Here is an 11377-nt window from a genome sequence, read left to right on the forward strand (position 1 = left end):
TTGACTACCATAGGTAAATCTAACCTGCAATTCAGTGTAAACTCGAAAATAGTAATATGTTTATACAGTACCGGACCAAATATCCGGCTCCAGATATTCGGAATTACTAGAAAATCAGCTAGAAATCGCCGAATTTGGCGGGTTGCATTACAACTGTAACTCGCTACGCGGCCGCTTTGTTTTAGTTTTCATAGGGTTTGGTTTAGTTTGCTTTTATTCGATTAAGGCAATGCGACACATGGGCGATCTGCCGAGGAGGAATGCCTCCCTGGAGATCTTTAATAAGAAACTGGCCAAACGTGAAGAAAATCTGGAAAAATCCACGTTGGCGTGGCGCGATCTCACCACCAGTGCTCAGTGGTTTTATAAAACCTCTGAATAATGGTAGTTGGTCGTGAGTTCGTGTCTCATCGACAGACTGGCCAAGTGTTTACCGGTTGTGCTTTTTTTTTTTTTTAACTCTTTTCGCCCTGTGGGCACTAAGAGGGCCTCTTTTAGAAGGCCCATTATGGGTTCGGCCAGGCCCACAATGGGGCGACCGGGTGGTGAGGGACGGGGCCCGACATATCCGAACGGACCACCCCCCGAAAAATTCCTGGGGATTATTCGACCCGTTCGGATTCGATCCCGGGTCCCCCAGAGCGGTAGGCTGCCACCTTGACCGCTCGGCCATCCGGCCGTCTACCGGTTGTGCTTATGCGGCACCGGTGTTGTATCTTTTGTACGACAATAAAATAATGAATGCATGATGACTGGCCAAGTGGAGTTTTCTGAGTTTTCTTCACGTATGTAATACTACGTTCGCACACAATCCACGACTCACTTCGATTCTCGATTTACCTACAATCTGGATTGTGACCGTCGCCAGTCGAACGTCGTGCTATTCGCACAGGCAGTCCGCTTGAGAAAAACCCGGCTATTACACGCGATGATAAAACTGACATAACTACGCGGTAAGTCACGAACACTAACAAACAAAATGGAAATTTGGTTAGAAATAAATACAGTACTTTTTCTTGCCATATATCTAATAATAGATGTCATCGTCTCTCCAAATACAGAATCTTTTTTATTTCTCTGTCTATAGCCCGAAACATGTTCTGCCGCCATCTTGTATTTTCTCGCGCGTGTGGGATTGTCGGATCCCTCTTATGACTGGATCTAGTTTCAAGAACTCTCTTGTGTTGATCGTGATTGAACCTCATTTCAGTCGAGATTGAAACGGTCGACGGTGTTCGCACCAAGGCATAGTCGCCGACCTTGGTCACAATCTAGAGTGAAATGCTCCGTGCGAACGGGGTATAACACCTAAATAGGGATCAATTTCCCATAAATGTCCTCCAGGAAGGTATTACTCTCGGCAGATCGCCCATGCATCGCGTTGCCGTAACCAAATAAACCAAACAACCTGAAATAATTTCGTTTACTTATTGGATCATGATCATGTAATTAAAAGTTTTAAAGCATCGACAAACAGTCGATAATCGACTCCACTTATCGAAAATGTTAACTTAATGTCCGAAAACTATTTTATGCACTCCGGTCATAATCGAGAAAGATACAGCTTGATACTAAGCATGACTATTACAAATTTGAAGTGTATTTAATTATAATACAGATATAATTTCTTGCTAATACATTTTATTATTTAAGTTTTTGATATGTGATGGAATCGGCACCAAAATTTTATTTCTTAAGGCACTTTTGTGAGATAGATTAGATGTGTGTATTTTTATGTATCCCTCCGCGAGTTACTATATTCGAATAAGTATTTCGAATTCCTATATTTTGTAGCGTAATGTGTAGACACCTGTATTTCATGCCTGAAACCTGACTTCACCTCAAGAAAAATCCAGTACGGACAACACGATCTCTCTTCGATTATTTTATTTTCCTGTTTATGAGTAAATTCGCGCATTAAAAGTACGCGTTATAATAGGGGAGACTGTATTTTATCGTTACGAAATTAAAAACATTTTAAGCGTGTTAATATTCTTGTTTTGAAATCAAGTATTTATAATTTCGTTTTTATTGTTACAGATACTCATTCTAATCCTGATTCAATGTGATCATTTTCTGGGAACAAGCTGACTGTAGTACTATAACGAAAAATTTCGATTCTGTTCATCTTTAAATCAAATAAAACTAAAAGAAATTCACAAATAAAGTGCATACCAATATTTGTAAGAGGTCGGTTTATTATATTTTAGTTTCACTATGATCAGTTGTGGTTGCGGAAAGCTATGCAAAGGACAACGTGGCCTTTCTATTCATAGAACAAAAAGCAATTGCGGTAACTCATCATCAGGTTTGTTCAATTCAATACCATCAAATTACTATACTCCCACACATGTTTCATCTTCATCAAGTTATTATAGTTCATCGTCGTTATTTTCGTCAAGTTCGGATATGGTGGCATGTGGTTCATGCGGAGGAAAATTTAAAGGACAACATGGTCTCGCTATTCATAAAGGCAAAAGCTGTTGCGGATCATCTTCATCAAGTCATAGTTCATCGTTATTTTCAACTTCGATTATGGTAAAATGTGATTCGTGCGGGGGAGAATATAAAGGACAACACGGTCTTTCCATTCATAAAGCCAAAAGCAGTTGTGGCAATTCATTAAAATCATCATCGACCTCATCTAAATTTGATACACATTCAGAACGTTGTGAAGACTGTGGACAGGCATTTAAGGGTAGAAGAGGATTGATTATTCATAGAGCAAAATCTAAATGCGGCAGAGCGAGACAATTTCAGATCCAAAAAAGTTTTGATATATGCACAGAATGGTTAAATAATTTGAATCAACAAGATTATTTTAATATTCATTATGATCCTTCTATATATAATCTAGAGGAACGACCACGATCAAATGCCGTTGGATTAAACTATGACATACCTTCTAGAGTAGCAAATGATTTTAATGAAGCACCTCAACCAGTTGTCTGGCCGGAAATCGGTATAGATTTTAAAGAAAAAATAATTCATAAAGAAGAAAAATTTTATCGGCAGTCAACAAATCAAACAGTAAGTTAAAATTAAGTAGAAATAAACATTTTAAAGGTCTTTAGTGTATAATTCGAACTAATGTTTGCTTTTATTTTCAGTCTAAAGAAAGTAACGATTGGAGATTGAATACAAAAACATTTGCAGAGCGACTTTCCTTTATTTTCAAAAGAAATTTATATGTTGATATTAAGTTTGTACTGAATTATGAGAATAAACAGAATGTGAGTTTTGATGGGCACAAATTAATTCTTGCTTTGTCAAGTCCTATTTTTCTTGCGATGTTTTATGGATCTCTGGCAATGGATGGGAAAGTGGTCATCAAAGACGTTTCTCCAAAGGCGTTTCAGAATATTCTAGAGTAAGTTTTATTGCAATTAGCTATTTTTTCAATAAAATAGCATATATTCTAACATAATATTTCAATATTTCAGATACATATATACCAACAAACTTTGTTTGAAAGATATAGACGACATCATTGATACTCATTATTCTTCTAAGAAGTATCTTTTGTCTAGAGTAGAAAATAAATGTGTTGAATTTATGGATAGAAAAGTTAATATCAAAAATGTTCTCCAAGTGTTTGAATATTCGATTCTTATGGAACTGAAAGAATTAGAAGAGAAATGTCAAGAAATCATAAAGCGAAATCCAGAAGCATGTCTTCGATCGGAATATTTCTTGAACATGAATCTGGAATCTATAATGAAGATAAGTGAATGTTTTTTAAAAATAAATGCCTGTAACAAATTCTTAGGTGAGAAAATAGTAGAATGGGCTGTAAAAGAGTGCAGCGAACAAGAAATTCGCAAGACAGAAGAAAATTTGAACAGTCTCTTGGAGCCTGTTCTAGATAAAATTGGTTCTGAAACTTTTTCAACTTTAGTTAAAGGTCTGACTCGTAGATTTACGAGATTCTGATTATTAGTAAAAGCCACCAAAGGGTATAATATCACACGTATAATAATTCTCAATTTTGATATTTCTAATGATAAAATAAAATACGATTAAAACATTGTAAAATTGTAGAAAACGAAGCATGAAGAATAATTATAGATTGTGTTTTAAGTACGTTGATTAATTTCATTATTAATTAAAGTATAATTTATAGTCATGAAAAATTGTCGTGTTTACATATTGTTGAATTAGTAGTTAATAGAAATTTATAATGTAATAACCTTATGGAATTGTGAAAAAGAATTATAAAACAATGTTCATTGCAAAACAGTGTACTCTATTTGTTAATAAAAATTTATATCTACAGATATTCAAGCTGTCGCCTCTTCTGTGGCAATTTGATATATAATAAAAGTAATTTAAAATTAATTAATACTGAAGTAATGTGATCTTTTTCATTATTGATTCTCTGCTATAAGACCTATTTTCTATGCCTGTCGTAGGTTCGGCCAGGCCTACAGTGGCCGGCCGTGTGGTGAGAGAAGGGTTTTTCATAGGCCTATACTGCAGGACAAATGGATTCGATAAATCCATTAGATGAAAATAATAACCATGGATTAGTTAAAAGATTTAACATTAGCAAAGAAAGTAGAATAATAGATTTAATCGGGCGTCTTCATATCGATTTAGCGAATCAGCCTAAGCTTTTAACAAACGACGTGGACTTAAGAGTTAAATTAGATCTAAAGAGAGTTTTGCACTAATGGCGAATAACGAAGATATAAAATTATTAAAAATGCATCGTTGAAAATTAATAAAGTAGACGTTAGTTCATCACCTCAAATTAGGATTGAAATAGCTTTACAAACCAGTATAATAAAGATACATTTCCCCACACCGATGTAAAAGTCTTCACGTTAAGTAGTGGGATTCAGTCTACAAGTATATAAAACGTCGTTATAGGTCAACTACCTTATAGAATAACTCGGATTAGTTTCTAATTCAGCATCTAACGGAAATGTGAAGCGTAATCCTTTTAATTTTAAAAATTATAATTTAAATTACATATGTTTATCAAAAGACAATCAAATGATTCTAAACCCTATACTCCGGATTATATCTCGTTATTCGAAGATACTGAATGTATTCACCATCAAAAATCTACAAAATATATCGTACGACAAATACAAAGACGGGTATACTTTATATTAGCGAGGTTGAGGCCGAAGTTTCAAACGCGAAAACGTGTACGTCGGACGTTCAGCGCTGCTTTCCTGTAAGCCTAGAAGTTTGACAATTGTGTTTGGAAAGTCAGTGGAATCATGCTCGACATTCCAAACGCCATAAATACTTTAAATAGTTTAATTTGTTTATTTACCTTTGCTGGTAACTTTCAATGTTAAATGCCATTTTTTCAACAAATTTCCCCTGAGTCAATGCGTGACGTTCACTGAGTCACGTGATGTTGTGAACCAGTTCCTGAAATCTTTTACTTGGACTTAAAACGTCAAACGTGTACTTCTGCTTGCCGTACAAGTTTAACGTTTGTACTTGCGTCTCAATCTCTCTATTTACAAACCATTTAGACCTTAAAATTAAATAATTTTCGTTTCATCGAAAAATTATTTAATTTTTTGAGTTAAAACAAAAAATTCTTATACCGTATTTACTCGCAGATAAGACGAGGTTTTTATTCATTTTTCACTGCTTCAAAAATTCTGGTGTCAAAAACGTTTTTGACACCAGAGTAGTGTCTTATAACAAGTTGAAATAATCCTTTGATTTCGTCTGGATGACACCAACCGAACTTTATTGGGCTTCATTTTCAAATTGCGTACCTGTAAATTCTCCTGGCGTTCATTTTTCCATTAATCTCGAGAACTGAGTTAGATGAAAATCCAGGCCAGATATGGAAAGTTTAGGAGACGGAGGCTCCGATTAATTTTTAAATTAAAATATTAAAAATTTGCTGCCAGACATTGTGTAAATGTCACAATAAATAATTCCGATTTTATTGTTATTGGAAACTGATCAGTGGAGTGCCGTCCATGGAAGCTGTGGAAACGCCGCTTCCCTTGTATTTTCTAAAATATGAATACATATCGTATAGCGATTATTTTCATATTTTAACGTACTTTGAATTACTTTAAATTAATATTTTATTATAACCGCATTATGTATTTTATTACAAATTTCTATACATGTGAAAAAAATTATAAGATTCAAATATAAATTCGTATATGCATATTCCCAATGGAAGCGTCGTATTGTCGAATACGGGACAGCCACGGTGAATATACCTAAATCGTGCAAAGCAGTCAGATTACAGGCATTCGCGCACGCTTTACAGAGCACCAACCTCGCGGTTTAGCTGCTGGATGCCAATGCCCTAGATTATATATGATCTAATTATATAATCTAGGACCTTGGGTGAATGCTACCCATCAATAGATCATATAACGCTTTCAATGATTCCATCCATTAGCCACTGGTAGGAAGCTATTTGACTAAGTGCATTGTTTTTAAGATTTAAAAAGTAAACAATATTTTATGTTATTTTTATGTACTGTACGTTTCTTTACAAAGCTATATTTAATTATTATTTTCTTTTAATTATAATTATATTGACAGATTTTCAGACAAAATCTTTTACAATTTTTATCACTTTTAGATGTTAATAATTTTAAATATTATGTAAAACAATTTCCGAAGCGATTTTTAATTCTTTAAGTAAATTTTAATGGAGAATTTTTTGATTTATCTAAATTACGTAGTGAATTGCAATATTTATATTCGCATCCAGACTATACTAGCAAGTCACTCTTAGACATAAAAAAACATTATAATTAATGACGATCCGAACAGAGATGTACTAAACGAATTGTATGATTTAATATCATTAATTTTTACGGTACCATCTACCAGTGCGTGTGTTGAGCGCAGTTTTTCGACCACGAAGCGAATTTATACATTGGTGAGGAACACAGTCAGAAAAAAGATTGTCATTAGCGTTACTTTCGATAGAAATAAAGCTTTTAAATACTTTGATGGAATCGACGACGATGATAAAGTAATTAACGACATCGAATAGAGTTAGTTTATAAAAAATAATAAAACAAGTTTTTATATCTTTGTTTCGTGTCAATTATCTATTTTAGAATTAAAATAAACAAATTTTTTATTTCTGTCATTTTCCAGTATTTGTTTAAAATTTTTATGGTAACACAGCTTCCCTATCATCAAATGTCACGGCACGCCACTGAAACTGATAACTCAGTTCATACATTTGAAGGGGTTTTATTTAGAGAAAGAGCACGACCATTGAAAGACAGAGAGAGAGAGAGAGAGGCCAACTTTTGTTTCAAGAACAGAATTTAAGCATCAAGGACGGTGAACAAAATCGTTCTTCCGCATACTAACATTCATAGATACAAAAAAAAAAAAAAAAAAAAAAAAACTCTAAACTTTTCTTTTGCATTTCTCGATGTTTTAAAGTTCTCCGAGTGCAAAAGTGTAAAAATCTTCAGGGGGTCATTTTTTGACCAAGTATCATACTTTCCCTCTGTCATATATAAAGCCAGAGGTTCATTCATTAATAGGTTTTTCATCTGTACTTTACAACGTTTTATTAATCAACTAATTGCTAGTGGTAAAAAGCCTGTATTCAGTTTACAGATTCTCGGAAACTAAAAGAACTAAAACTTAACATTTAAAAACTTGTGGAAGAGAATTTTTTTTCTTTATCACAATTCAATGAATTGTAACATGAAATACCATCTTTTTATGAATAATAATAAATAGATGTCATGACGTTTGTATTTTATAAGAATCTCAACAACAAAAAAAAAAAAAATTATGTTTAAAATGATTTAGATCCGGATTTTTAATTTTTTTATGATTAAAATTTGTGTTTTTATGACATTTAATTTATATAATATATTTGAATATACATTTACAAACTGTCATATATATAAAGGATTGTACAATGCCATAATGTTTAAATCTTTGTATCTTTGCTAATAAAGATAAATGTTTAAAAATTATAAAAATATATTACGATATATTTGTCAAAAAATAAAGCAATGAGTTGCTTAATTTTGAGGGTAGGGATTTTATAAAAATTTATAAATGTTAATGAGTAAAATCTTCATTAAGTCCGACCCCTCTCGAGACATGACACTACTCTATCTTCCACCCCGTCGACCTTTAACTACGAAAATTTAATAACATCAATGCCCTTTATAAGCTATCATCCCAAATTTGATTTCTTAATCTTTACCCTATCCTGATATTAAAGGAATTAGACGCGAAAATACATATCCACGGAATTCCCCCTTCTTTTGTTTCTAGTTTTTTTTCAGTTTCAGGGGTCCTTGTTATGTATACCTAACAGCCGGGAAAATAAAAACAAGTATTTAGTAAAATTAAATCGACAAAAATATATTTTTCTATTATTTTAATTTATTTGTTAACAAATTATTTAGTAGAAGCATATTTATTTAGAAATTGAATATTAAAATCAAATAAAATTTACTTTTTATAATCAAAAACAACAACATTAATAAGCAAGTAAAAATCGTAATTACAATTAAATAAAACGCAAGTGTATCAGTATGTATCTTTGTTTATATCTGAATAGAATACGGATAGAACAAAAACATTGTAAGAAAATCAAACATAACTTAAAAACATTTGCGATGCACAATGCATGGTCCTGATTCATCATATTCCTGTTTCGATATCCACATTTGCTGAAAAGTTGACAGAGAAGATAAAATCGAACCACCAATCCACACCGAATATTTTCTTTCCGGTGGAGCAATTACTTTAATTTTCATGGTTGTCGGTGCCAGAGCCGTTATTTCTTTCTGGATACGATCGGCAATACCTGGATACATTGTAGTGCCTCCGGATAATACGGTGTTAGCGTACAAATCTTTACGAATATCAATATCACATTTCATAATGGAGAGATAAGTTGTTTCGTGTATTCCAGAACTTTCCATACCGAGAAAAGACGGTTTAAAAAGTGCTTCGGGACAACGGAACCTTTCACTTCCAATTGTTATCACTTGGCCATCTGGTAATTCATAAGATTTTTCAATAGTTGATGATACGGCAGAATTTGCCATCTCTTGTTCAAAATCCAAAGCAACATAGCAGAGCTTCTCTTTAACATCTCGCACTATTTCTCTCTCTGCTGGAATAATTTAAGAATAAAACTAAGTTATTGTTTTAAATCTGAGATGCGCAAAAGGTTTAAAGGTTTATTTTTATTTAGTTACTTAGTATGTAATAAATTGTGGCAATATTTTCTTGATGTTGCCATAATTTCTATTGAACTATCTCCAGACACATTATTAACATGTTTGGAGTACGGTGCAACGAATTAATTTTATAAACATTGTTATTTTTTAATAGTCCCTTTTAATTTTAAACTTAGAAAATTAAGAAAACATAATCATCCCTAAACTATTTGACTAACTTACCAGTTGTTGTAAAAGAATATCCACGTTCTGTTAAAATTTTCATTAAATAATCAGTTAAATCTCGTCCGGCTAAATCTAATCGAATTATAGCATGAGGCAAAGCATAACCTTCATATATTGGAACAGTATGAGATACTCCATCACCAGAATCCATAACTATACCAGTTGTTCTTCCAGAAGCATAAAGCGATAAAACTGCTTGAATTCCAACATACATGGCTGGTGTATTGAATGTTTCAAACATAATCTGTGTTTAACAAAAAAAGTAATTTAAATATTTTTTTGAAATTATCAGGTTTACTTATTATTATTTTTATTTTTTTACGTTTAATGCTTTTAAACTTTGTTTCTGTATCTATAATAATTTTTAAAGAAATGTCTTCATGAATATTTCAAGGCCTATCAGAATTTCAGATTATTCTTTTTTTAAAAACGGATATATTACTTTTGGTTCTCAGTTAATCATTGATAAAATGAAAATATTATAATTAACGAATAATTCAAAATGATTTTAATATCTAAATAATATATATATATATATATTATTTAGATATATATAGATATTATTATATATTATATATTATATATATAGATATATATTAGATATTATTATAAATATATATATATATATATATATATATATATATATATATTACATGATGTAAACATTTATGATATGTTTTTATAAACTAAAGTATAAAGCTATGAATAATAAATAATTTACTTGAGTCATTTTTTCTCTGTTTGCCTTGGGATTTAAAGGTGCTTCTGTTAAAAGGACTGGATGTTCTTCGGGTGCAACTCTTAATTCGTTGTAAAATGTATGATGCCATATTTTTTCCATGTCGTCCCAATTGGTTACTATTCCATGCTCGATGGGATACTTTAAAGTCAGAATTCCTCTTTTACTCTGAGCTTCGTCACCTACATAGCTATCTTTTTGACCCATACCAACCATTATTCCCTTTGAAAAGGTTTTATTATAATTAAATACATTTAAAGTAATCGTTCGTTTATTTTATACTTTCAAATTTTAGTTTTATTTCAAATATAAAAGCAACAAACTAATAGTACGTATATAATTACTATTTTATCGAAAAGTGCTTTCAATATGTAAACCACTAATTCTGTTTTTCTGATTAAAAACAGGTTTGCATTTTTATTTCTAATCAAGTACCGTCCACTTTAGCTACTTTGCTTTTACGAAAGACCCACGTTAAAGGAAAAAGGTGAGAAGAAAATATAACGCTTATCGGTTGTTTTGCAGCGAGCACTTACCTGGCAGGTATACCGATAATTGTGTACTCGGTTTTAGAGGCAGAGTGCACCCTGCCTCTAAATTAATAATAAAGTTTAAACCTTTGAAAGCATTTTTCATTGAAGAGAAACTAGAAAATCTGTTATTCAAATATAAACCTGCCTGATGACGTGGTCTTCCAACTATTGAAGGAAAAACAGCTCGGGGAGCATCATCACCCGCGAATCCAGCTTTACATATTCCAGATCCATTGTCTACGACAAGAGCTGAAACTTCGTCTTCACACATGATTTACTCGAATAGAGTATTTATTATTCAGTATCGTTCAGCTGTATGAAATATACAGTCGTAAATATATTTGAGAAAACCTGAACAAATGTAAAAAAACGCTTAAATGACTCTTAAAGATAAAAATGAATACAATATTAACGTTAGAATTCATAAACCTTGTACCAAGTATAGTTAAGATGGCAGCCTGCCTCTCTGGGGATCCGGAATCGAATTCGGACGGGCAAATTGAAAGGTCCGTCATTAATTATAAAATATTGTATAAATAATATAATATGGCATGATTATAATAGTTTCTGAATATTTGATTAAAATTATAAATATTAAATAAAGCAAAGTACCTATTTCAGAAGATTAATAAACGCTTTAAATTTGAAAAACCGTTAGAGTTATTCGGCAGCCAACGCTGTTTTAATTTGAAAATAATGTTTAT

At 32.1% G+C, this 11377-nt stretch overlaps 2 protein-coding genes across 2 annotated transcripts; one reads left to right on the forward strand and one right to left on the reverse strand.

Moving 5' to 3' along the window:
* Window positions 1–1941: 1941 nt before the first annotated feature.
* LOC136980144 (uncharacterized) lies at window positions 1942–4279 on the forward strand. Its single transcript, XM_067276186.1, has 3 exons — window positions 1942–3030; window positions 3111–3370; window positions 3444–4279. Exons 1-3 carry the CDS (start codon window positions 2218–2220, stop codon window positions 3931–3933), a joined length of 1563 nt encoding a protein of 520 aa, XP_067132287.1. The 5' UTR covers window positions 1942–2217; the 3' UTR covers window positions 3934–4279.
* Window positions 4280–8580: 4301 nt separating this feature from the next.
* Window positions 8581–11356, reverse strand: LOC136980146 (actin-3-like). Its single transcript, XM_067276188.1, has 5 exons — window positions 11298–11356; window positions 10819–10987; window positions 10123–10362; window positions 9399–9645; window positions 8581–9109 (listed from the first exon to the last, which is right to left on the reverse strand). The coding sequence occupies exons 2-5, from the start codon at window positions 10942–10944 to the stop codon at window positions 8592–8594; spliced, it is 1131 nt and encodes a 376-aa protein (XP_067132289.1). The 5' UTR covers window positions 10945–10987; window positions 11298–11356; the 3' UTR covers window positions 8581–8591.
* Window positions 11357–11377: the final 21 nt, after the last annotated feature.

Source organism: Centruroides vittatus, unplaced genomic scaffold (genome assembly GCF_030686945.1).
Source record: "Centruroides vittatus isolate TY-2023 unplaced genomic scaffold, ASM3068694v2 contig_680, whole genome shotgun sequence".
Lineage (NCBI taxonomy): Eukaryota > Metazoa > Arthropoda > Arachnida > Scorpiones > Buthidae > Centruroides > Centruroides vittatus.

Excerpts from the sequence above, each read along its gene's own strand:
- LOC136980144 (XM_067276186.1), top strand. The coding sequence starts at position 2,218 with ATGATCAGTTGTGGTTGCGGAAAGCTATGCAAAGGACAACGTGGCCTT. Across the intron at positions 3,031-3,110 it reads GGCAGTCAACAAATCAAACA|TCTAAAGAAAGTAACGATTG; the intron begins GTAAGTTAAAAT and ends TTTTATTTTCAG. Across the intron at positions 3,371-3,443 it reads GCGTTTCAGAATATTCTAGA|ATACATATATACCAACAAAC; the intron begins GTAAGTTTTATT and ends TCAATATTTCAG.
- LOC136980146 (XM_067276188.1), bottom strand. The coding sequence starts at position 10,944 with ATGTGTGAAGACGAAGTTTCAGCTCTTGTCGTAGACAATGGATCTGGA. Across the intron at positions 10,363-10,818 it reads TTGGAAGACCACGTCATCAG|GGAATAATGGTTGGTATGGG; the intron begins GCAGGTTTATAT and ends ACCTTTTCAAAG. Across the intron at positions 9,646-10,122 it reads ACAGAGAAAAAATGACTCAA|ATTATGTTTGAAACATTCAA; the intron begins GTAAATTATTTA and ends TGTTAAACACAG.